The sequence below is a fragment of the Somniosus microcephalus genome, chromosome 28 (assembly GCF_052327205.1).
Source record: "Somniosus microcephalus isolate GS21.2 chromosome 28, FLI_Smic_1.0, whole genome shotgun sequence".
NCBI classification, from domain to species: Eukaryota; Metazoa; Chordata; class Chondrichthyes; order Squaliformes; family Somniosidae; genus Somniosus; species Somniosus microcephalus.
In genome coordinates, this window is record NC_141014.1 from 31,354,582 (window position 1) to 31,379,573 (window position 24,992).

General features: G+C 47.7%; 1 protein-coding gene across 5 annotated transcripts in view; it reads right to left on the reverse strand.

Annotated features, from left to right (window-relative positions):
- Positions 1-24,992, reverse strand: part of LOC147099504 (carnitine O-palmitoyltransferase 1, liver isoform-like) — a 117,291-nt gene that overhangs the window by 54,792 nt on the left and 37,507 nt on the right. For all 5 annotated transcript variants that reach the window (XM_085969701.1, XM_085969702.1, XM_085969698.1 and 2 more), the window contains exons 2-8: positions 14,545-14,706; positions 13,247-13,386; positions 9,826-9,997; positions 7,123-7,224; positions 4,713-4,850; positions 3,716-3,793; positions 2,963-3,070 (exon numbers count right to left, since the gene is read on the reverse strand). In XM_085969701.1, coding sequence (XP_085825827.1) covers positions 2,963-3,070; positions 3,716-3,793; positions 4,713-4,850; positions 7,123-7,224; positions 9,826-9,997; positions 13,247-13,386; positions 14,545-14,685 — 879 coding nt within the window. In that variant the 5' untranslated portion in view covers positions 14,686-14,706. The remainder of the gene's footprint in view (positions 1-2,962; positions 3,071-3,715; positions 3,794-4,712; positions 4,851-7,122; positions 7,225-9,825; positions 9,998-13,246; positions 13,387-14,544; positions 14,707-24,992) is intronic.

Genomic DNA, 24,992 nt, shown 5'->3' on the forward strand with positions numbered 1-24,992 from the left:
GATGCTCACTTTGAGTTACATAGAATTTACAGCACACAAACAGGCGATTTGGCACAACTGGTCTGTGCTGGTGTTTATGCTCCACACGAGCCTCCTCCCACCCACCCCACTTCATCTAAACCAAGTACCAGAGGGCTGCCTTCCCCCATGGAAATGCACCATAGGGGGGCCGGGGGTGGAGGCTGAGGAAATAAAGGGGGTGGGGGGTAAAAATTCTTTGTCCTTTCATTTCAGTTCTATGCAAGCATTTGTTGCTAGGTTAACAAAATGATTTTAGTCCTCAATTCCAGGCAAGACCCCAGCCTCCTGTCCCCAGATTCAATCAAATTACTTTTTTGCAGCGTAAGACAAATCAAAAACAAGACCATTCGACCCACTGAAGCACAACCCTCTGGTACCTTGAGTAAATGATGCACTGGATTAAACACAGTCCCCTTTCCTGCACCATGTCTTACAGGGTTGTGGGTTTGTCAACTGAAAAACAGAGTGTGTGTTCCTGTCATGCATAGCTGTGTGGTGACAACCTAAAATAAAGATCACCCTGAATGACATCCTGTGTGATTGGCACAGACATTACCGGGGGGGGGGGAGGGGGGAACGTTTTACTGCGTTAAAGGCGCTATATAAATGCAAGTTGTTGTTGACATCCTATAACTATAAATAGTTAATATTTTACCATTTTTCTCAGTAAACAATCAACCCGGTTTACAATCAACTCTGAAAACATCAAATCCCATTTATGCTTGCAAATTACTTTTTTTTTATATAAAAGTAATTCCCAATTACAAATGCAATGTTTTCCCCCATTCCCTAGGGAGTCTGGGACTAGGGGGCATAGCCTAAAAATTAGAGCCAGACCTTCCAGGAGTGAAGTTAGGAAACACTTCTACGTAAAGGGTGGTAGAAGTTTGGAACTCTCTTCCGCACACAGCAGTTGATGCTCAGTCAACTGTTAATTTTAAATCTGAGATTGATAGATCTTTGTTAACCAAAGGTATTAAGGGATATGGGGCAAAGACAGGTACATGGAGTTAGGTCACAGCTCAGTCGTGATCTCCCAGAATGGTGAAACAGGCTCCAGGAGCTAAATGGCCTCCTCCTGTTCCTAGGTTCCCCTCCCCTAAATTCAAAGCACCATTCCTGACAGAGAGGGCTGGTAGGCCACCTGTTCCAAGGCATCTGCTAGAGGATGTGCAAGATAGGGCACGTTCACGCATCCTTCGGACTTTCCCATCCCTCAGTATGTGACCTCGACTGGAATGCGGTGCGCCTCGCTGTCATAAGCACCACTCACAACTGGGAACTGGTTGCAGTGAACTGCAGATACAAATCGCAGGTCCTAACTTTTAGTACAGTTTGAGTCGTGTTTGCTGAGCAAACTAATGAGGCCCCAGTCAGAGGCAGAAAGTTCTGTCTTGTACTTTCACTATCATTTCAAAACCTAGTGAGATCCACCTACCCCAGCAAGAGCAGGTCCAGTCCTCCAAATGCGCAATGTAGGCAAAAATATAGGACAATACAGTTTATTCACCGAACAGTAACTGAGTGCATAGATAGTAAAACGTGAAATTAACATTCCCTGACGAGTCAGTTGGTAAAGGGAGTGTTTAAGTGGCCCATAAAGACCGGGAAGGACCTAGTCTAATATGTCTGAACATCAAGTGAGGATAGGATTCGGCTTGCCTCATGTGATGCCCTTCATGATCAAACAGCCCATCAACACTCTGCCTAGTTTCACATATTATGAATGGTCACGGGTGCAGTGGGTGACTGGGATTAGGGGAACTATACCTTAATAATAGCTGATACTTTCACGAGGGGAGGTGGGCAGAGGTTTGCCCAGTTGCTCCAGCCATACAGCATGCAGCTCCCCGCCCCATTAGGTGACACCTGCCAATCTGAGAGCGTGCCTATTCAAAATGAGTTAGTATGGAATGTTGCCAGTTCTCAACCAGGCTGGGAGAGAAGAGCGCGAAGTTTCAGGAAGGCATTTCTGCATTACAACTGGAGGGAACGCAAGGAAAAATCCAGCAAAGGTGGTCCCATCCTGTACCTCAGACAGTGGTTAGAACTTCCTGCTATTCCCAGCTCAGGGTTAAGAAGGTCTGCCCTTCAAACATCCAGTCAGTCATTAATGGCCCAGAAATTCGGGTCTCCACGGGTGAGTACGCACGGGGTACTCACCCGTAGGCCCAATGGAAGTGCCGGTTTCGTGCATGCATTGAGCATGCGCGGGAAACCGGCACTTCCGTTCCCTTGAAAGAAGGGGTTCAGAGGTGGAACGCGTGCGCCGGAGAGGCAGCGCGTGTGCGTCGAACTTACGTTATTTTTGCAGGTTTCTCCGGGAGGGTAAGTCTCCAGCAGTTACACTTTAAAAAAGCAGGTGCAAGGCCTGCTTTTAACAAGGTAAGTGGTGAATTAATTAAAATTAAAACATTTTTTCCACAGGTTTATTATGTTTAAATACTTTAAAGGTAAGTTTATTTTTAGCCCTGATAGAAAATGTAATTAATCTTTTCAAAAATTTAAATTATTGTTTAAAATAGTTATTTCATGTAATTTATAGTTATTTTAAAAATGTGATTTAAAAAAAAATGTATTTGAAGTTTTAGTGATGTTTTGGGGCTTATAGTATTTATAGGTTTGACAGCTCTTCCTGGCAAACTTATGAATGAAGCATTCCCTGCTACCATTGGCTCCCCATGGCCTACGTGATCCCAGGGGACGCTTCGAACTAACTGCGCCCCTGGGATACGCAAGCACTGCGCGCCGGCAGTTGGAGGAGGCCCAGGATCGGAATCCCACGCGGGCCCACAGCTCAACGGCCGGCGCGCTAGGTAAGTGCAGGTCGGGGTCTTGCACCCGCGGGAAGCCCCCGACCCGAATTTCTGGGCCATTGTAATAGTGAATGAGTACACTTGTGCATCATTAACTAATGTCATCGTGGAGGTTAAGTGCTTACCGGCTTGATCTCCTCATGAGTAAGTCTCCGTCTGTAAAGGAGCAAAGCATGGACCAGATTACCAGCGCGTGCAGCTTGAATTGTTGTTGGAGTCACATATAGGAAATCCTGAAGTTAGAAGGAAAGCAATTATTCCGAGTTAAAGAGAACACATTAAACAATTCCCCCCCACAACGGCTTAGAGACCAGAATGACACTGAGCCACAGAGACCACGGAGGTCCCAGGGTCAATCTGTGTGGTCTCTGTTGGGTTAGCTGGTTTCAGCCGTGGCAGTCACAGCAACCTTAGGTGAGGGAAGGAAAACAAATAAACCAGCCAAGCGTACCTCTCCTGATCACTATCCAGTTGCCCCCCGCCCCCCTGCTAAAAGGGGTGTTAGGTGAGAACAGGGTTAGGTTCAGCTATGATGTGCCCAAGAGCAGCCGGCCAACATTCAGCCAACGTGAAGACTAGCCACGTTGGTGAGGTGCAGGAGGACTGCAGGTGCTCACTGAACCATACCCTGAGAATTACTACTTGCAGGGCAGGAGGGAGGAAACTGGGGAAGGGGGAAGAAAAACAATTGCTTTTACCATTCATTATTAAGAAGATTAACCATCTGGCTGCCCTGTCGATGTTCTAACCACCACCCCCTGATTCATTTACTCCCTTCTTCTTTCATTCTTGGTGTCTTACACCTTGGACCTTGACTCCTCAAATTGAAAGATACTTTGAACCGAACTCCCTACATGATATTCATATGAAATCCTTACCATGGCATAATAGTTGCTGTTGACCATGATTGGCTCTCGGCCCTGTAGGTAGACGTACTGCTCCCACCAGTCACTCACCTGGAATGGTGCAATGACAGGACAGTGAAATAACCCCATTAATAAAACCCTTCACTGCTTCATCCCCTCCAGTCGGAGAGTTTGTTTGCTGCACAGGTCAATTAAAACAAGAATTTTAAACTTCAAAAGAGCAAGGGGCCACCATCTGCTCCCACTCATCAAAGACCCAAGCCTAATTTTTCATCCAAGGTGGTCGCCCCAGGTTGTGCAGCTCCTGCAGTTGAACAACATTTAGCATGAAAAATGGACCAGCTCATACGAGTACAGATCCCGATCTATTAGAATCATAGACTGATACAGCACAGGAGGAGGCCATTCGGCCCACTGTTCCTGTGCCGGCTCTTTCCAATTAGTCCCACTACCTTGCTCTTTGCCTATAACCCTGCAAAATGTCCCCCTTCAAATAGTTATCCAACTCCCTTTTGAGAGTTATTACTGAATCTGCTTCCACCGCCCTTTCAGGCAGCGCGTTCCAGATCATAACAGCTCGCTGCGTAATTTTGTTCCCCCTCATGTCGCCTCTGGTTCTTTTGCCAATTATCTTAAATCTGTGTCCTCTGGTTATCGACCCTTCTGCCACTGGAAACGGTTTCTCCTTACTTACTCAATCAAAACCCTTTATGATTTTGAACGCCTCTATCAAATCGCCCCTTAACCTTCTCTGCTCTAAGGAGAGCAACCCCAGTTTCTCCAGTCTCTCCTATTAACTGAGCACAAAGAATCAACAGCCTGCACCACTCCAATTGCAAAAACTCCCATCCAAGGCTTGATTCAGTCAAGAAAGACCAAATCAGTACCTTCAGCTAGTTACTGAAAGCAGCCCAATTAACTTTTAATCTACACGGGCCCTTGTGTGGAAAAATATGCAGACATCCATTTTAGAAGGCATTATTTAACTAAAATCCAGCACTTAACTCACATAGTTGGCAGCCCACCAAGACTTGAGTTTAAGGTACCACTGCAGCCGAGCTCCCAGGTTCCGTTCAAAGTCTTTCGCCAAGGCCTTTGTCCGTCGGAAGTCCTCTTCGTTCATCAGAGGCTTCACCGACTCCAAAAACTTGAAGGGGGTGGGGGGGAGAAAACAGGGGAAAAAAATAAACACTTTTCAAACACACTCACTAAAGAGCACACAAGATCTGCCAATAAACTACTGCAGCTATGTGTACAAAAGCTAGTGTAGGCTGGAGGAGCCTTCTGGCTGTGAATGTTGGGGGTTAAAGTCACAGAGGTAAGAAAATAAGAAGTGCAGGAATAGGAAAAGGACCATTCGAGTGGTCCAGCTCAGTGTGAGGTCCAGGTCACACATTCCGTGATGTGTTGAAGCATTTTGGTCTTAAATTTTTCTCCCCCCGGCTGTACTATGTAATGCATCATTGTGCTTCTCTCAAGTTTACAATCTGCTGCTCGATGACAATTAGTGGAAGTATATTCATCCTCTTGTTGTTTTGTATGGCGGGAAAAGCTTATAATGGGATTTCTAGCTTGGCTATGCATTCGATGGCCTCCTGACATGCTGAATGGAGAAGTGAGGTGCCTCCCGCAACAGATCTCACACCCGAGATTTACTATCACTCTTTAAAGGGCTAGAAATTCGCTATTGCCCCGGCTGGGGCACTAAAATTAAAAAAAGTTGAAGAATTAGCGCCAGGCGCTAATCATTGTCGACTCCCGCGAAATTCAGTGTTAGCGCTCCAGGAAGGAAGTGGCGTGCTAAATCAAGCGCTCCATTTCTTTCCTGGCGCGCTAAAGGACGCAGGCGGAGCCGAGATCTGAGGCTCCTTCCCTCCCTTAAAGGGAAGGGCCATCGCTGCAGGCTCTGCATTGGGACCAGTTAGCTGGTCCTCGACGGCAGCCGCGATCCGGCCTGGTCGGCCCCATGCACTCCAGCAGAGCGCCGGACTGATCGATCGCGGCCCAGGAGCAATGGAAAAAAATCACTTGAAGCGCTGTTAAAATTTTTCTCCTACCCGCGCCAACATCCTCTTTTATTTGCGCGCCCGGCCTCCCCGAACAACGCCTCCTGCAGCTGTCGGTGTTGTCGCCTGGCGATGCTGCAGGGGGCGGAACCGAAGCTCGGGTCCGGGGCGCTACGCACACCAATGACATCACGATCTCCAGGCGCAGGAGATCGTGGCGCAAAGTGTTACTGCCGCTGCAAACCTCTCGGCCAAGTTAGCGGGAGTCGTTCATCTCACCACGCCCGGTCGTTAAGTCGTTGGCGCCCCATTATCGCCCCCGGAGGCGCTAACGGGAGGTGCTAACCAACCGAATTTCTAAACTTAAATATAAACTTTAGCAGTTGTTTTTTGGGGGGTAGAAGGGAACTCTAAACATAAAGCATTTTCAAGGACAAGTGCATAGTACCTTGTAACCAAGGCTGAAACATTACGATATTAAACAACAATAACAACTTGCATTTATACAGCGCCTTTAATGTAGTAAAATGTCCCACGGCGCTTCACAGGAGTGTTATCAAATCAAATTTGACACCGAGCCACATAAGGAGATATATGGGCAGGTGACCAAAAGCTTGGTCAAAGAGGTAGGTTTTAAGGAGCATCTTAAATGAGGAAAGAGAGGTAGAGAGGCGGAGAGGTTTAGGGAGGGAATTCCAGAGCTTAGGGCCCTGGCAACTGAAGGCACGGCCACCAATGGTGGAGCAATTAAAATTAATCATGCATCAATAAGGAAAATCCTACCTAAAACAAAAACAGAATATCTTAAACTACCCCAACTATAACTTTGCTTTGTCCCAATTCCAGGTTTCTGTCCCAGCTGTATCTTGTTACAGGAAACTTTCGATTAACTGGCCACTAAATAACCGGAAATGTCGGTTAACCGGCAAAATTCAGGAGTCGGTTCAGGTAACTTTTTTTACTTTTAGTTACTTTTTTTTTACTCATTCTGGCTGTGCAAGCGTCTAACTGAAGCTGTTGCTAAGCTACAGAGACGCTTGCAAGCTGTGCTGATTGTTTTGAAGCTGGGTTTGTTGCTAAGCAACAGGGTTTGTTGCTCGATACGGAGCTCAGGAGCTCCGTATGTTTTAACTATAGCGTTCGGTTATCCGGAATTGTTGATGAACCGGCACCACGTCGGTCCCGTCTGTGCCGGATACCAGAAAGTTTCCTGTATATAACTCCCTGGTGTTTCTCCCAGACTCTCAAGCATACCAACAAAATCTCATTTAGCCTTAGAACCTAGCGTTAAAGAGGCTCAAGTTAAGGATTCATAGGTTTTGTACTTGAATAGGTTGAGAGTTGATTCAAGTACTTTGTTCTTGCCCCACAGCTAGCCAAACTTTGCTTGGCTATTACAGCCCTTCATCTTACCCGTCGCAAGGTGTCTTTTACGGGTGGAACAGGCAGACGTGGGAGGGAGTTCTGGAAACTGTATAACATCGGTTTACGGCCCGAGAAGATCTTCACCAGAGTCTGAAAAAGAAATACAAAATCACAAGTTATTTTTCTTTCTTTCCAGCTTTACTTCCGGACTTTGCCGAAGGACCGACTCCTTCGGAGGTGCAGATCCACTGGCGCTGGGCACCCGCTCAGACCCCAAGTAGCCATCTTTCGCGTGCGAGATGAATCAGCCAGCGTTGGCAGGTTACTCACTCGTGGGGGCTATCACAGCTCAGCCTGTCCTCACCCAAGATCCACACAATAGCACTCCGCATCAGGGGTAAGGGATGGTGATCAGGAGCGGCAACCCTGGAAGATTTCTCCTCTCCCCGAGACCAGGGCACTGAGGCCACTCTAACACTCCCAACTTCTAGCCCAGCTGGGATCAACTTAGCGAGGGAATCAAGAGTGGGGCCGTCCTGGTTTCCATTGCTGAATGCAAGGGTGTCTAATCAAAGAAAGAAAGACTTGCATTTACATAGCGCCTTTCACAACCACCGGACGTCCCAAAGCGCTTTACAGCCAATGGAGTACTTTTTGAAGTGTAGTCACTGTTGTAGGAAAAGCAGCAACCAATTTTCATAAAGCAAGCTCCCACAAACAGCAATGTGACAATGACCAGATAACCTGTTTTAGCAATTGAGGGGTAAATATTGGCCAGGAACTCCCCAGCTCTTCTTCAAAATAGTGCCATGGGATCTTTTACATCCATCTGAGAGAGCAGACGGGGCCTCGTTTAATGTCTCAGCCGAAAGACAGCACCTCCGACAGTGCAGCGCTCCCTCAGTGCTGCACTTGGAATGTCAGCCTACATTTTTATGCTCAAGCCTCTGGAGTGGGACTGGAACCCACAACCTTCTGACTCAGAGGCGAGGGTGCTACCCACTGAGCCATGGCTAACACGATAAATGCAGTACAGAGGGAGTGCTGTACTGTCAGAGGTTCCGTCTTTCGGACAAAGACTCGAGCGCCACCCGCAGCGCACAAGTCATGGCAATCCAGCCTAGTAAGCTCAGGTAACTCAGTTCTATTTGTGTTTGTATTTCTTACTCAATAGTTTCTTCTGTTTGAATTTCATGGTCTTTTAAATATTACTCTTCCTATTGCTATTGTCTCATCATTGGATAAATTCAGCTGGGTAAGGTGGTGAGTAATTAAGATGCACAGAACATGAAAGTCCCAAGTTCAAACCACAGTCTGTGCTAATTTTTTTAATTTATTCATGGGATGTGGGCGTTGCTGGCAAGGCCAGCATTTATTGCCCATCCCTAATTGCCCTTGAGAAGGTGGTGGTGAGCCGCCTTCTTGAACCACTGCAGTCCGTGTGGTGAAGGTGCTCCCACAGTGCTGTTAGGGAGGGAGTTCCAGGATTTTGACCCAGCGACGACGATGGAACGGCCGATATATTTCCAAGTCGGGATGGTGTGTGTGACTTGGAGGGGAACTTGGAGGTGGTGGTGTTCCCATGCGCCTGCTGCCCTTGTCCTTCTAGGTGGAAGAGGTCGGGGGTTTGGGAGGTGCTGCCGAAGAAGCCTTGGCGAGTTGCTGCAGTGCATCTTGTAGCGGGTACACACTGCAGCCACGGTACGCCGGTGGTGGAGGGTCTGAGCCACAGCAATGGTCGGTGCGCTACAATAGGCATTAGCACAGAAGAGGGAAGTCAACCAGGCTCCCACTCCTGATGTCTATAAAGCGATTCCTGCTGCAAGAGCACATCGGTGGATGGTAGACAAGCACAGAATTTGGCTCAGCTGTGATATCATTAAAATGTCCTGGACAGGTACAGAAAATAATCAGAAAGGCTAATGGAATATCTCGAGGACTAGAGTACAAGGGGGTAGAAGTTATGCTGCAGCTGGACAAAGCCCTGGTTAGACCACACCTGGAGCACTGTGAGCAGTTCTGGGCACCACATCTTAGGAAGGATATATTGGCCTTGGAGGGAGTGTAGCGTAGGTTTACCAGAATGATACCCGGACTCCAAGGGTTAAGTTACGAGGAGAGATTTCACAAACTCGGGTTGTATTCCCTGGAATTTAGAAGGTTATGGGGTGATCTGATCGAAGTTTTCAAGATATTAAGGGGAACAGACAGGGTAGATAGAGAGAAACTATTTCCGCTGGTTGGGGAGTCTAGGACGAGGGGGCAGAGTCTAAAAATTAGAGCCAGACCTTTCAGGAGTGAAGTTCGGAAACACTTCTACACACAAAGGGTGGTAGAAGTTTGGAACTCTCTTCCGCAAATGGCAATTGATGTGAGATCAATTGTTAATTTTAATTCTGAGATTGATGGATTTTTGTTAACCAAAGGTATTAAGGGATATGGGGCAAAGGCAGGTCGATGGAGTCAGGTCACAGATCAGCTATGATCTCATTAAATGGCGGAACAGGGTCGAGAGGCTAAATGGCCTCCTCCTGTTCCTATGTTGCTATATCTCCCGTGGTCGAATGTCATTGTCAACATTCATGGTCATGCTCACACATGACTACTTGGACAAGGTACCAGAGGCGGCCAGTGGAACTGCATCTCCAGCAAGCAGTTGACACCTTCACGAGAGCAGCTACAGGGAGTATGCGATAGGGAGAAAATGGGAAGCATGGGACCGTGACATTAAGGTGATGCGTCAGTACTTACAAACCAGACTTTGGTGGTAGGGGACACCTTGCCGTGCTCTTCAAACATCCAGCCATGGTAGGAGAGGAGGTTTTTGAGGATCTGCTGCATCACAAAAATCAGTGCCAGCCACAGCCCTGTTGCAAACAGCAGCGCGCTCACCATGCTTTGACCCTGGTGTGACAAGTATCTTCTGTAAAAGACAAACAGAAAACACAACACGTTAAAACGTGGTTGTAAAAGAAGAAAAATAAAGAATGTTCGGGGCATCCCAAAGCCTACGAAGAGCTCTTGAAGTGTAGTTACTGTTGGTTTGAAGGGAAGTGCGGCAGCTAATGTGTGCACAGCAAGCTCCCACAAGCAGCAAAGGCCAGTTCAGCTGTCTTGGCGGCGTTGGCTGAAAGAGGAATATTGGCCAGGATTCCAGAACTCTCCTCTAAATAGTGTCATGGGATCTTTAGGGTATGGTTATGTTACTGGACTAGTAATCTCGAGAACATGAGTTCAAAGCTCACCATGGCAGTTTGAGAATTCGAACTCAGTGTTTTTTTAAATCTGGAAATAAAAAGCTGGCATCAGTAAAAGTGGCCATGAAGCTGTTGGTTCACTAATGTCCTTTAGGGAAGGAAACCTGCCTACGTGTGACTTCAATGGAGAGTAAATTGGGTGGGGTGTAAAACTAGCCTCATCCCATCAGTTTCCCGACAGACAGGTTAGGTTACAATGACCCCCTTGGTCTCTATGGGGGGGAATTTTAACCCATGGGACGTTAAAGTGTAAAAAATATAAATCCCGACCGCAACCGGCCCACATCCGGTTTTAACTTTAAATATGATAATTAGGCTGGAAGCCTCGAATTTGTAGGTTTAACTGTGGCCGGCCGGGGTTCCTGGGCCTCAGGAATTCTGGCAGCTGCAGCGAGGCGAAGCGAGGCGAGGGCAGCCTTGAGGAGCAATCCTTGTGGGCCGGGAGGAGCAGGAGTCTTCCTCTGGAGTCGGGGCTCGCTCCTACCGGGGGTTGCGGCCTCTTGTCCAGCATTCCCCACCTGACTGGAAGACAGCCTGCCAATCAGGCTGACCTCCGGGCGGGGGAACCTGTCCGTGACGTCAACCCCGGGTTTCCCGTGCTCTACTGGGCCCCCACACCTTGCTCCCAGTGGGTCTCCAGGTTAAACAATCCGGCCTCTGTGATTTTTTTTTGTTCTGGTCGGTGACTGGCCGGCTGACTGACTGGCTCACGCCTCACGTTCGTTCCCGTTAGATTTTCCGCCTGCTCATCATGGGACATGGGTTATTGTGCAGCTCTATGACGTGATGTGCCTTGGCTTCCAAAAGGCTTTTGACAAAGCTCCGCACAAGGCTATCAGTTAAATCCAAAGCCGCGGGGATTCAGAGCAAACCCTGGGAATGGGTGAGAAATTGGCTGTAGGGTAGCAAACAAGTACTCGTTAAGAGAGTTCTGTCAAAGTCAGGAGGGGTGTGAAGTACTAACTGGGGTACCTCAGGACTCAGTGTAGAGATCACTATTTTGTTCTAATTTACATAAATGTCCTGAATTCGGAAACTCAATGCAAAGTTGCCAATTTTGCACGTGATACCAAACTAGGAGGGGCAGTGGAATCGAAGGAGAAAGCTTAGCAATGAGTTGAATCAACTATTTAAGTGGGCAGAACAATTGTGGATGAAATTTAATGCAGACAAGTATAAATTACTGCATATAGGAAGAAAAAGCAGGCGACACACGGTGGTATTGCTACCACTGAGCCAAACGGACACTTGTATGTTAGTTCAGGACACTGATTCGTGGTTACATTCTGGGGTCCCCTTCCATTTTCTACTTTCACCCCATGCCATCCCTCAGGCTACAATAGTTGCCACAACATTCGAGCATGCAGTCTGAGCATGCTGAAGTCTCTAGTATGTCTTCTTAGCGCTGCCTGTAGGGTAGCATGTCCCTATTTCTGTGGCCTCCTCCACCCCTACGCGCCTCCAATTCCGGCCTCTTGCCCATTTCCGATTTCCTTCGCACCCCCCCCCCACCAATGGTGGTTGTGCCTTCAGCTGCCGAGGCCCTACGCTCTGGAATTCCCTCCCTAAACCTCTCCGCCTCTCTCTCCTTCTTTAAGACGCTCCTTAAAACCTACCTCTTTGACCAGGCTTTTGGTCACCTGTCCTAATATCTCCTTATGCGGCTCGGTGTCAAACTTTGTTTGATAATCGCTCCTGTGAAGCGCCTTGGGATGTTTTACTACATTAAAGGCGCTATATAAATCCATGTTATTGTTGTCACACTCCTACCTTGGTCTCACATCACTACCCCTGCATACCACTACTGCCGATAACCCAGTTCAGCTTAAGTATCTGGAAGTTTTTTAAAAAATGTTTAATGCATCCAAGGACCCAGTTCTTCTCTCCCTTTCCCCAGTGTTTACTCAAATAACACATAAGCAGCTGCCAGAATCAAGAGTAAAAATTAGGCCTACATCAAAGAAAGCGGTCTAGTGGTGTCTTGTTCAATTCAACTTTGACATGGGTGCTTGTTCCAGTACTTCTATTCCTTTAATTTGTGCTTTTATTAAATACAAATGTTTCCATAAGAGGCACGCTGGTAAAACACTTTGTTCATCATATTTTAAACTGGGGCTCACAGCATATTGAGAGGTCAGGATGGATGTCATTTAACAGTCTGATACTCTTGTCATCTAGTTTCTATATATCTGTATTGTTACGGGTTTTCTTTATTTCTGTATTATTGATTGTGCGTTTCAGTGCAGTGACAGCATTCAACAAGAACTTGTATTTATATAGCACCTTTAACGTAGTAAAACATTCTAAGCAATGTTCCCTCGCATTTTAGTTACTGGGCTGCGAGGCCCGTTCAAAACTCCGCACACGCGTGGTTTTTCCATTTAAAAGCCGGTGAGCTGGCTGCGCGGGAGCGCCAGACCACCGCGCGGCCACGCAGCTTAAAGGGAACACTGGTTCTAAGGAGCTTCAGTAAAGTGCCAAGATCTGTTTCGAAAACTGAGCGCTAAAAACGGCCCATATTCCGTATCCGTGCCCGTGAATCTCCCTGTTTGGAGTCACCAAGTCTTCCTGTGGACCTTTGGGCTTGGCAGACTGAAGGAGTTACAGAGTACACAAGTGCGAGTGTCCCTTCTTAACAAATCCCACTGCTGGGTGATCAGGGGGGGGGGAGGCTTGGTTTGTCTTTTACTTTAAAAACCAAGGGTAACCGGAGTCCAAAAGCCTTTAACGTAGCAAAACGTCCGAAGCAATTTTCCCTCCAATTTTAGTTTTTGGGCTGTGTGGCCTATTCAAATTTCCGCGCATGCGCTGTTTTTCCATTTAAAAGCCGGTGAGCCGCCTGCACAGGCGCTCCAGACCGCTGCGCTCCAATCATTCAAGTGAAGCTCAAATCCAAGTCGCTGAGAATTGCTCACCTTAGAGGGAGGTGGTCCTTGAGCTTGGCGATCATCCCCATCGAGGGATCGACTTTTGTATACATCGTACCGACTACAGTCAACGCCACAAAAAGCCAGCTGGATGGGCTAGCAGGGTAAACACCGCTCACAAAGTTGTTCTGCAGAGAGGCAAAGGAAAAAAAAAACATAACACGTTAAAAAAAAAAACCCTTTAATGCAGGAAGGGAGGAAGTTTGCACCTCTGTATGCATGAGCTTTTGTCAGATCACACACTGCCACATCTTACAGTGGGGTAACAAAACCATCTTCTAAAATTTCCCAGCATTATATATACAGTAATGTTAAATTATCCTTTCATTTCTCAAACCTTATTTAAAAAATGTATATTTATAGAAACCAGCACCAGACACAGAAAACCTCACATATGCCCCATTATGGAGCAGTATCAGCTCAAATGCAGCAGGGATGTCTGCCTCTGTTTTAATTTATTTTCTATTTATCCTCTTTCTTCTTCGGTTTCACCATCCTAAGAGAGCAGGCAGTCGATCCCCCCCTTCCAGGACCTCTGTGAATATTGTTGTCACCGGCTACAAGATGATGTGAGTTCGAGGATGTGCTCTTTCTTGGGGCGAGATGGGGCATGCGGCGGCGGGGGGAAACTCCTTTGGTTGCCGCAATTGAGGAAAGACCCGACAAAGCATGACCCTGCAGTACATTGACTACCCCCGTCATGGCATATTTTGAACAACTCCAATGCTTTTGCTGATACTGCCTTGATGAATTATTCCCCAAAATGTTGTACTCATGATCATACTCACCATCCAGGACAAAGCAGCCCGCTTGATTGGCACCCCATCCACCACCTTAAACATTCACTCCCTCCACCACCGGCGTACCGTGGCTGCAGTGTGTACCATCTACAAGATGCACTGCAGCAACTCGCCAAGGCTTCTTCGGCAGCACCTCCCAAACCCGCGACCTCTTCCACCTAGAAGGACAAGGGCAGCAGGTGCATGGGAACACCACCACCTCCAGGTCACACACCATCCTGACTTGGAAATACATCGCCGTTCCTTCATTGTCGCTGGGTCAAAATCCTAGAGCGCCCTCCCTAACAGCACTGCGGGAGTACCTTCACCATACGGACTGCAGCGGTTCAAGAAGGCGGCTCACCACCACCTTCTCAAGGGGCAATTAGGGATGGGTAATAAATGCTGGCCTTGCCAGTGACGCCCACATCCCAGGAACGAATAAAAAAAATATAAGCAGAGGGTTCACTCTATGGGTAGACTTCATTTTGAATGGAAAGCACTCACCTTGAGTCTGATACATTTCTTCTTCCAGGCCCTGATGCCCGAGAGGTAGATCTCTTTCAATGCATTGTGGCTGAGTTGGAGGTCGATGCCCTCTGGGGTGACTGTGAACTGAAATGCGACGGCCTGATGAGCTTCTGCCATGTTCTCACGTTACACAACTACCTGCAAAACATCAATGGAGGACGGCACCATTACAGGTACTGATAGAAAAAGAAAGACTTTCTGTTTATTTATATAACTCCTTTCACGACCACCGGACGTCCCAAAGCGCTTTACAACCAATGAAGTACTTTTTTTGAAGTGTAGTCACTGTTGTAATGTAGGAATTGCGGCAGCCAATTTGCACACAGCAAGCTCCCACAAACAGCAATGTGATAATGGCCAGATAATCTCAGAATCACAGAAACCCCACAGTGCAGACAGAGACCCCACAGTGCAGACAGAGGCCATTTCAGCCCATCGAGCCTGCACCGACACATGTCCCATCCGATCCCCGTAACCCCTACACCAACACATATCCCACCCTATCCCCGTAACCCCACGTATTTAATCCCCCTAACACTAAGGGTCAATTTATCATAGCCAATCAACCTAACCCGCACATCTTTGGACTGTGGGAGGAAACCGGAGCACCCGGAGAAAACCCACGCAAACACGGGGAGAACGTGCAAACTCCACATAGACAGTCACCCGAGGCTGGATTCGAACCCGGGTCCCTGGCGCTGTGAGGCAACAGTGCTAACCACTATGCCACCGTGCTGCCCATGTGTTTTAGTGATGTTGATTGAGGGATAAATATTGCCCAGGTCACCGGGGATAACGCCCCTGCTCTTCTTCGAAATAGTGGCCGTGGGATCTTTTACATTCATCTGAGAGAGCAGACGGGGGCCTCGGTTTAACGTCTCATCCGAAAGACGACACCTCCAACAGTGCAGCACTCCCTCAGCACCGTACTGGTGTGTCAGCCTGGATTTTTTGGGCTCACGTCTCTGGAGTGGGACTTGAACCCACAACCTTCTGACTCACGCGAGGGTGGTACCCACTGAACCACAGCCGACACCTCTTGGAGACTATCTTATCCTGTCTCAGTTTTTCCTATTCCGTCGTCTACTAATTGAAAACAAATTTGTTGCTCAGGCAAGCGTCCTTTCAAATGGGTGACTTAATCAAGAGTAGCATTGAAACGGTAGCAGCAATTGCATCAAATCTATAGCACAGAAACAGGCTGTTCAGCCCAACCGCTCTATGCTGGTGTCTATACTCCATACAAGCTTTCTCCCATTCTAATTACCACTTTTCACCCAGCCCCGTATCCCTCTATTCCCTTCTCCCTCATTTACACAACGATCTGCTTCCCATGTGGCAGCGAGTTCCACATTCTCACTGCAGAAAGTAATCAACTTATTGCAGAAATTTCAGCACACAAGGAAGGGAAAATTGAGCAGAGACAACGTTAACTCTTTGCTGAGTGTCACAATCCCAGCAGTGATTTTCTCAAAACCCATTTTCGCTGATTTACCATAGAGCAACTCCATTTTTAATATAGTTCTTTCCCCCCTCACCATTTTAATATAGTTCTTTTCCCCCTCACCACCACACCCCAACCCCCACTGCTCCTCCACCCCCCCCAACCCCCCGACCCATTCCTGATTCTGGTTACATCCCAAAACTATCAAGCAGTGTGCTTGAGGTACAGTCATACAGCACGCAGCAGGAGTGCAGAGGGCTGCAGGTGAGGGGGAGGGGTGGTGGATAGGCCGCAAGTGAACATACTGTAAGTACAAACAAAAAGTTAAAATATTGCAGACGCTGGAAATCTGAAACGAAACAGAAAATGCTGGAAACACTCAGAAGGTCAGGCAGTATCTGTGGAGAGAACAGACAGTTCGGGCTGGATGTTCTCAATGGAGACGTGTTGGAGACCTCTCCACACTTGCACCCATCACTCACCTCTACAGCAGACATTTTGATCCCTCTCACCCCCCGCGGACCCACTGCTCGCCTCGCTGACCCTGGCGGGGTTCGCAGCCGTCGGGAAGCCCACACTTGCAGGGGTAAAATGGGGAAACGCCGCAAAACTGCGTTGATTGGCTGTAATCCCCTTCCTGCCTCGAGGAGACGGGTCCCAGCGCAACTCGGGGACTCGCCTCCCGGGAAGATGACACGGAGGCGGCAGTTTCTGCCATTTTCCCGGCAGTCCCACCTCCATACCCGCCTCCTCAGGGCTGGCAAAATTCCCCCCTTAATGTTTCAGGTGTGCATTCCACACCGGAATAACTATACCATACTAGGAGTATCACTGCTTTACAATGCCAGAACAAACCCGCAGCCCAGCCCATTGCTTCACACCTCTCTTTCTGCAGATAGTTACAAGTGGCAATAAAAACGCTCGCATTTCACTCAGTTAACAGTTTGCTTGTTTGACATTAAACAGATGAGCAACCAAAATAAGCACCTACAGTCTATGAATGAGGTCCGACAGGGAATGACGGTGCAGTCAGTTTAAGTAGCTTTTGGGATTGGGCACGGAAATCCAACCAGCCAGAAAAAGACAAGTTGCCTCCCTGTGACAGCTGGAAATGTTCGACGCAAGTGAACACAGCCCCAGAGCGCAAAACTGTACGCAATTCAGCATAAATTAGCAATCTCGTTGGGAGAGGCCACAAGGACAGCTGGAAAGGGGAGAGCACATATTACAGCGGTGCAGTATTTACTGTTGGCCTGAGGCTTGTTAAAGGGTCAGTGCGGGGAGCGTGGGGAGGGGGGGATTGACGAAAATAGTAAAACCTCCCCGGGCCCAGAAGTGTCTGAACTGTCACCTTAATTAACAAAGTGCCTGAGCAACTAAAGTTAAAAACATTGGAATGATTTAGCAGAAAATGTGGAAGCAAATCAAGGAGACAGCTCATACAAGGAAACAATCTTAAATTCCGCCCACAATAGCCAATCAATGCCCCTGTGCTGTGCGGTCTAGCCTGGCAGCTACCTAACCTATTTCTATATGGGTGAGTTTCCATAGTAGTGCATGCCACAAATAACTCCACAAAGATCAGATTGCTGCGCGAAAGACGATTCGTTCTGTAAAAACTGTACCGGCCCAACGTGTTTAGGTCTGTGAAATTTATCTGGAGTTATCCTAGCTGACATTTTGTATTCTGCACACAAGAGGAAATCATTTGTGGACCATCAGCATTACTTGTTCCAGCTATTATCCACATTGTTCAATGGAGGAAACAGACATCTGCCGGGCACTTGCCACTTTCACTCTTCGACACCGCCCCCCCCCCCCCACACTGACCTCTGGCCTTGGCCTCCTACACCATTGCGATGAAGCTCAACGCAAGCTTGAGGAACAGCACCTCGAGTTTCTAATTGGGACTTTGCAGCCCTCTGGACTTAACAATGACTTGAACAATTTCGAACCTTAACCACGGCTCCCATTTTCTCTCAGCCAGCAGGTGTTGGCAACTTATGGGGGGGATGTGCCGGTGCTTCCAGGATTAGGGGAGGGAGCGTGGGTTAGTGTTTGGGGTGGGGATCCCCTATCTGTACAAGGCCGAGAAGGTAGTCCGCACCCCTGGGGTCTGTCTGTCTTTAACTTACATCACACTACTGTGGCAGCAGAGCCTTCATCACTTGTCAGAATTTCCATGCTTCCCTCCCCCTCTGCTATTCTGCTGTAACCATTCACATATCCGCTGTGTCTCGGATATATCTTTCATTTCTCTAATTTCTATCACTCTTGCCTCTTACGCTATTATCACTGCTCTCCTTTAAGCATCTCCTGTCCTCCACAATGACTTTACAGATCATGTTTTTTGTGTACGAGGTCACTTTATTGTTTGCTCCCGCTGCCCTCTCCCTGGCTCGCTCTGTTCCTCCTTAGAAGCTGTTTATCTGTAACATCTTGCGGTTCTGATGAAGGGTCATAGAGCTGAAACGTTAACTCTATCCTTCCTTTCTCCACAGACGCTGCCTGACCTGCTGAGCGTTCCCAGCTTTTTCTGGTTTTATTTCAGATTTCCGGCAGAATTTTGCTTCCCGTTAATTCAAAGTATTTTTTACTCAATAAAAAATATTCAAATTATCCAGGAATTCAAATTAAATGTAGATTGCATTTTAAAAGTCTTCAAGATGTTACAGTTCTCTCACAGCTGCAATACAATCTACAGGAAACTCTATTATCCGGCACCGACAGGACCGGCGCGGTGCCGGTTTATCAAAAAGTCCGGATTACAGAGAGGTATAGTAAAAGATACGAGAGCCCCGTACACAGCAACAAATCCAGGCTTCCCTGTTGCTTAGCAACAGGTGCAGGAACCCCGGCCACAAGATCCAGGCGTCCCTGTTGCTTAGCAACAGGTGCAGGAACCCCGGTTAGACAGCCACAGATCCAGGAACGCCCACTAATATGAAGTAAAACTTACCTGAACCTACTCCTGAATTTTGCCGGTTAACAGGGATTTCCGGTTATTTAGGTGCCGGTAAATCGAGAGTTTCCTGTAGCTTCTTAGGCAGTCCCTCAGAACCGAGGATGACTTGCTTCCACATTAAAAATGAGTTCTCAGGTGACTGATGAGTCCAATGCGGGACCTACAGTCTAGCTATTCCTGTTTTGATAGTTTTCCCCTTATACAGCCAAAGTAAAACAGCATCAGCCTGAACCTAATGCCTACCCACACTGGTTATTTGTCAGCAGGTCTCATTTAGGACTGGGAGGAGGAGACATTTCTTCACTCAGGGAATTGTGAATCTTTGGAATTCTCTACCCCAGAGGGCTGTGGAGGCTCAGTCGTTGAGTATATTCAAGACAGAGGTCGATAGATTCTTAGGCACTACGGGAATCAAGGGATATGGGGATCAGGTGAGAAAGTGGAGTTGAGGTCGAAGATCTGCCATGATCTTATTGAATGGCGGAGCAGGCTCGAGGGATCGTATAACCAACTCCTGCTCCTATTTCTTATATTGTAATGTAGATGTCCTTGGTAACAATATCACCCAGTTTTGGCATTACATGACTCTAACAATACAAATATTTCCATGGAGCTTCCAAATATGTTTTTGCCTTCTACACTTCAGTCTATTGTTCACTTGGATTGTATTAACTAGACTAGCATTACAACAACAGGAGTGTACTGAGGGAGACTGTATACCAGCAGGAGTGTACTGAGGGAGACTGGGCACCAACAGGAGTGTACTGAGGGAGACTGTATACCAACAGGAGTGTACTGAGGGAGACTGTATACCAACAGGAGTGTACTGAGGGAGACTGGGCACCAACAGGAGTGTACTGAGGGAGACTGGGTACCAACAGGAGTGTACTGAGGGAGACTGTATACCAACAGGAGTGTACTGGGGGAGACTGTATACCAACAGGAGTGTACTGAGGGAGACTGTATACCAGCAGGAGTGTACTGAGGGAGACTGGGCACCAACAGGAGTGTACTGAGGGAGACTGTATACCAACAGGAGTGTACTGAGGGAGACTGTATACCAACAGGAGTGTACCGAGGGAGACTGTATACCAACAGGAGTGTACTGAGGGAGACTGTATACCAACAGGAGTGTACTGAGGGAGACTGTATACCAACAGGAGTGTACTGAGGGAGACTGTATACCAACAGGAGTGTACTGAGGGAGACTGTATACCAACAGGAGTGTACTGAGGGAGACTGTATACCAACAGGAGTGTGCTGAGGGAGACTGTATACCAACAGGAGTGTACTGAGGGAGACTGTATACCAACAGGAGTGTACTGAGGGAGACTGTGTACCAACAGGAGTGTACTGAGGGAGACTGTATACCAACAGGAGTGTACTGAGGGAGACTGTATACCAACAGGAGTGTACTGAGGGAGACTGTACACCAACAGGAGTGTACTGGGGGAGACTGTGTACCAACAGGAGTGTACTGAGGGAGACTGGGCACCAACAGGAGTGTACTGAGGGAGACTGTATACCAACAGGAGTGTACTGAGGGAGACTGTATACCAACAGGAGTGTACTGAGGGAGACTGGGCACCAACAGGAGTGTACTGAGGGAGACTGGGTACCAACAGGAGTGTACTGAGGGAGACTGTATACCAACAGGAGTGTACTGAGGGAGACTGTATACCAACAGGAGTGTACTGAGGGAGACTGTATACCAACAGGAGTGTACTGAGGGAGACTGGGCACCAACAGGAGTGTACTGAGGGAGACTGGGTACCAACAGGAGTGTACTGAGGGAGACTGTATACCAACAGGAGTGTACTGAGGGAGACTGTATACCAACAGGAGTGTACTGAGGGAGACTGTATACCAACAGGAGTGTACTGAGGGAGACTGTATACCAACAGGAGTGTACTGAGGGAGACTGTATACCAACAGGAGTGTACTGAGGGAGACTGTATACCAACAGGAGTGTACTGAGGGAGACTGGGTACCAACAGGAGTGTACTGAGGGAGACTGTATACCAACAGGAGTGTACTGAGGGAGACTGGGTACCAACAGGAGTGTACTGAGGGAGACTGGGTACCAACAGGAGTGTACTGAGGGAGACTGTATACCAACAGGAGTGTACTGAGGGAGACTGTATACCAACAGGAGTGTACTGAGGGAGACTGTATACCAACAGGAGTGCACTGAGGGAGACTGTATACCAACAGGAGTGTACTGAGGGAGACTGTACACCAACAGGAGTGTACTGAGGGAGACTGTATACCAACAGGAGTGTACTGAGGGAGACTGGGTACCAACAGGAGTGTACTGAGGGAGACTGTATACCAACAGGAGTGTACTGAGGGAGACTGTATACCAACAGGAGTGTACTGAGGGAGACTGTATACCAACAGGAGTGTACTGAGGGAGACTGTGTACCAACAGGAGTGTACTGAGGGAGACTGTATACCAACAGGAGTGTACTGAGGGAGACTGTATACCAACAGGAGTGTACTGAGGGAGACTGTATACCAACAGGAGTGTACTGAGGGAGACTGTATACCAACAGGAGTGTACTGAGGGAGACTGTATACCAACAGGAGTGTACTGAGGGAGACTGTATACCAACAGGAGTGTACTGAGGGAGACTGTATACCAACAGGAGTGTACTGAGGGAGACTGTATACCAACAGGAGTGTACTGAGGGAGACTACATACCAACAGGAGTGTACTGAGGGAGACTGTATACCAACAGGAGTGTACTGAGGGAGACTGTATACCAACAGGAGTACACTGGGGGAGACAGTATACCAACAGGAGTGTACTGAGGGAGACTGTATACCAACAGGAGTGTACTGAGGGAGACTGGGCACCAACAGGAGTGTACTGAGGGAGACTGTATACCAACAGGAGTGTACTGAGGGAGGCTGTATACCAACAGGAGTGTACTGAGGGAGACAGTATACCAACAGGAGTGTACTGAGGGAGACTGTATACCAACAGGAGTGTACTGAGGGAGACTGTATACCAACAGGAGTGTACTGAGGGAGACTGTATACCAACAGGAGTGTACTGAGGGAGACAGTATACCAACAGGAGTGTACTGAGGGAGACTGTATACCAACAGGAGTGTACTGAGGGAGGCTGTATACCAACAGGAGTGTACTGAGGGAGACAGTATACCAACAGGAGTGTACTGAGGGAGACTGTATACCAACAGGAGTGTACTGAGGGAGACTGTACACCAACAGGAGTGTACTGAGGGAGACTGTATACCAACAGGAGTGTACTGAGGGAGACTGTATACCAACAGGAGTGTACTGAGGGAGACTGGGTCCCAACACGAGTACACTAGACAATATGAAACAGCATCATTTACATGCACAGATCTCTCTCTCAGGTGCAAGTTTCCCTGCCAGTCACCCTTCCCTCTGCAACTTTGCCTCATAACTTGATGTAGCACAGTGAGTAAAATCTGTCAAGTGCCGGCATATTACCCAAAATTAAAAAAAATCAACATCCACGGGAACTGAGACAAGCCATTCAACTGCAACCTGTCCCCTCTAGGACACCTTGTAAACAAATCGCTCCTCGATTTCAATTATTCCAAGTAGAATCCATCTTCATTAGGATTATTTTCTCCCTCTTCTCCTGAAGCTATTCCGCGGGCACCTACATCACTTAGCAACCAAGTGATCACTCCTAAAGAGGGAGCCTAGACAGAGTGTGTGGGCACGCTATTTGACCGTGAAGAGTCACAACCGGACTCGATCCCGCCCTCCCCCCCAATGTTGAGGAGTGTTTCAAATAAGACCAGCTATCTCAGCCAGGAACAGTCCAGGAACTGAACCTTTTAAAAAAAATGAATTCATGGGATGTGGATGTAGCCAGCAAGTCCAGCATTTATTGCCCATCCCTACTTACCCTCGAGAAGGTGGTGAGCCGCCTTCTTGAATACAACTGAGTGGCTGGCTAGGCCATTTCAGAGGGCAGTTAAGAGTCAACCACATTGCTGTGGGTCTGGAGTCACATATAGGCCAGACCGGGTAAGGGCAGCAGATTTCCTTCCCTAAAGGACATTAGTGAACCAGATGGGTTTTTACGACAATCCGGTAATTTCATGGTCACCATTACGGATACTAGCTTTTTATTCCAGATTTATTTATTTAATAGGAATTTAAATTCTCAAGCTGCTGTGGTGGGATTTAGAACTCATGTCTCCGGATTATTAGTTCAGGCTTCTGGATTACTAGTCTAGTAGCATAGCCACTATGCTACCTGGAACCCTCTGATCTATACGGCTTAGTACAGTAAGATGAAATCATCAGGTAGCTGCTTAAACACTGTTTTACTTTATTTAGAATCAGCAGCATGTTTAATCAGTTGCATTATGACCTTATCTCCAGTTGGGCAGCATGAATCTGCAAACAAGCTTTGTTTAACTGACCTTACAGAGGTTGGCACTACAAACCGAGCAGTCCATTACCTGACATGTGATTTTTGCTAAGAGCCAATGGTAGCGAAAGACTGCAACTCCAGAAACACACACCTTCCCTCCATCATAAGGTCAGAAGTGGGGATGTTCGCTGATGATTGCACACTGTTCAGCACCATTCGAGACTCGTCAGATACTGACGCAGTCCTTGTCCATATGCAGCAAGACCTGGACAACATTCAGACTTGGGCTGACAAGTGGCAAGTAACATTCACACCACACAAGTGCCAGGCAATGACCATCTCCAACAAGCGAGACTCTAACCATCTCCCCTTGACATTCAATGGCATTACCATCGCTGAATCCCCCACTATCAACATCCTGGGGGTTACCATTGATCAGAAACTGAACTGGACCAGCCATATAAATACTGTGGCTACAAGAGCAGGCCAGAGGCTGGGTATTCTGCGGCGAGTGTCTCACCTCCTGACTCCCCAAAGCCTTTCCACCATCTACAAGGCACAAGTCAGGAGTGTGATGGAATACTCTCTGTTGTGTATGTACCTTTAAGAGAAGAACTGATTCTATACTGCAGTACCGGCAGTGACCACCCTGTATATAAAGCCATAGCAGGCTTCTGTACTTCAGTCTTAAGTTACCCTCTGTTCAGTAAATACCTGTTATTATTGTTCTCCAGCAGTCCGTGTATTATTTATACTCGGACACTACACTCTCCACTTGCCTGGATGAGTGCAGCTCCAACAACACTCAAGAAGCTCGGCACCATTCAGGATAAAGCAGCCCGCTTGATTGGCACTCCATCCACCACCTTCAACATTCACTCCCTCCACCACCGGCACACTGTGGCTGCAGTGTGTACCATCTACAAGATGCACTGCAGCAACTCGCCAAAGCTCCTTCAACAGCACCTTCCAAACCCGCGACCTCTACCACTTAGAAGGACAAGGGCAGCAGACGCATGGGAACATCACCACCTACAAGTTCCCCTCCAAGCCACACACCATCCTGACTTGGACCTGTATCGCCGTTCCTTCACTGTCGCTGGGCCAAAATCCTGGAACTCCCTTCCTAACAGCATTGTGGGTGTACCTACACCATATGGACTGCAGCGGTTCAAGAAGGCGGCTCACCACCATCTTCTCAAGGGCAATTAGGGATGGGCACTAAATGCAGGCCTAGCCAGCCAGCGACGCCCACATCCCATCAATGAATAAAAAAAATTTTTTTTTTTTTAATATCAATTTTGTTTGACAGGAAATTAAAAAGTTACGGATTTATAAATTTAAGACGTGTCCTTTTTTTCTCCTGTCCCAAGTCTTTAAATGTCAACTTTTCAATCAAACCAGTGGGGTTGCGTGCAGTAAGTTGCAGCAGATACTGTATTATAACAACTGGATCATTGCACCATGAAACACAGAGTACAGTTCATTTCCCATGCCATAGAGTCTCTGTCCTGCAGCTTCTCCACACTCGTCAACCACTCTCTGATGCTTTCTGTCTCCTGCTCCGTTTTAGTTTGTGTTCTTTTAAAATTATATATATAACCAATAAAAAGAAACGCTTGAGGAAGGAG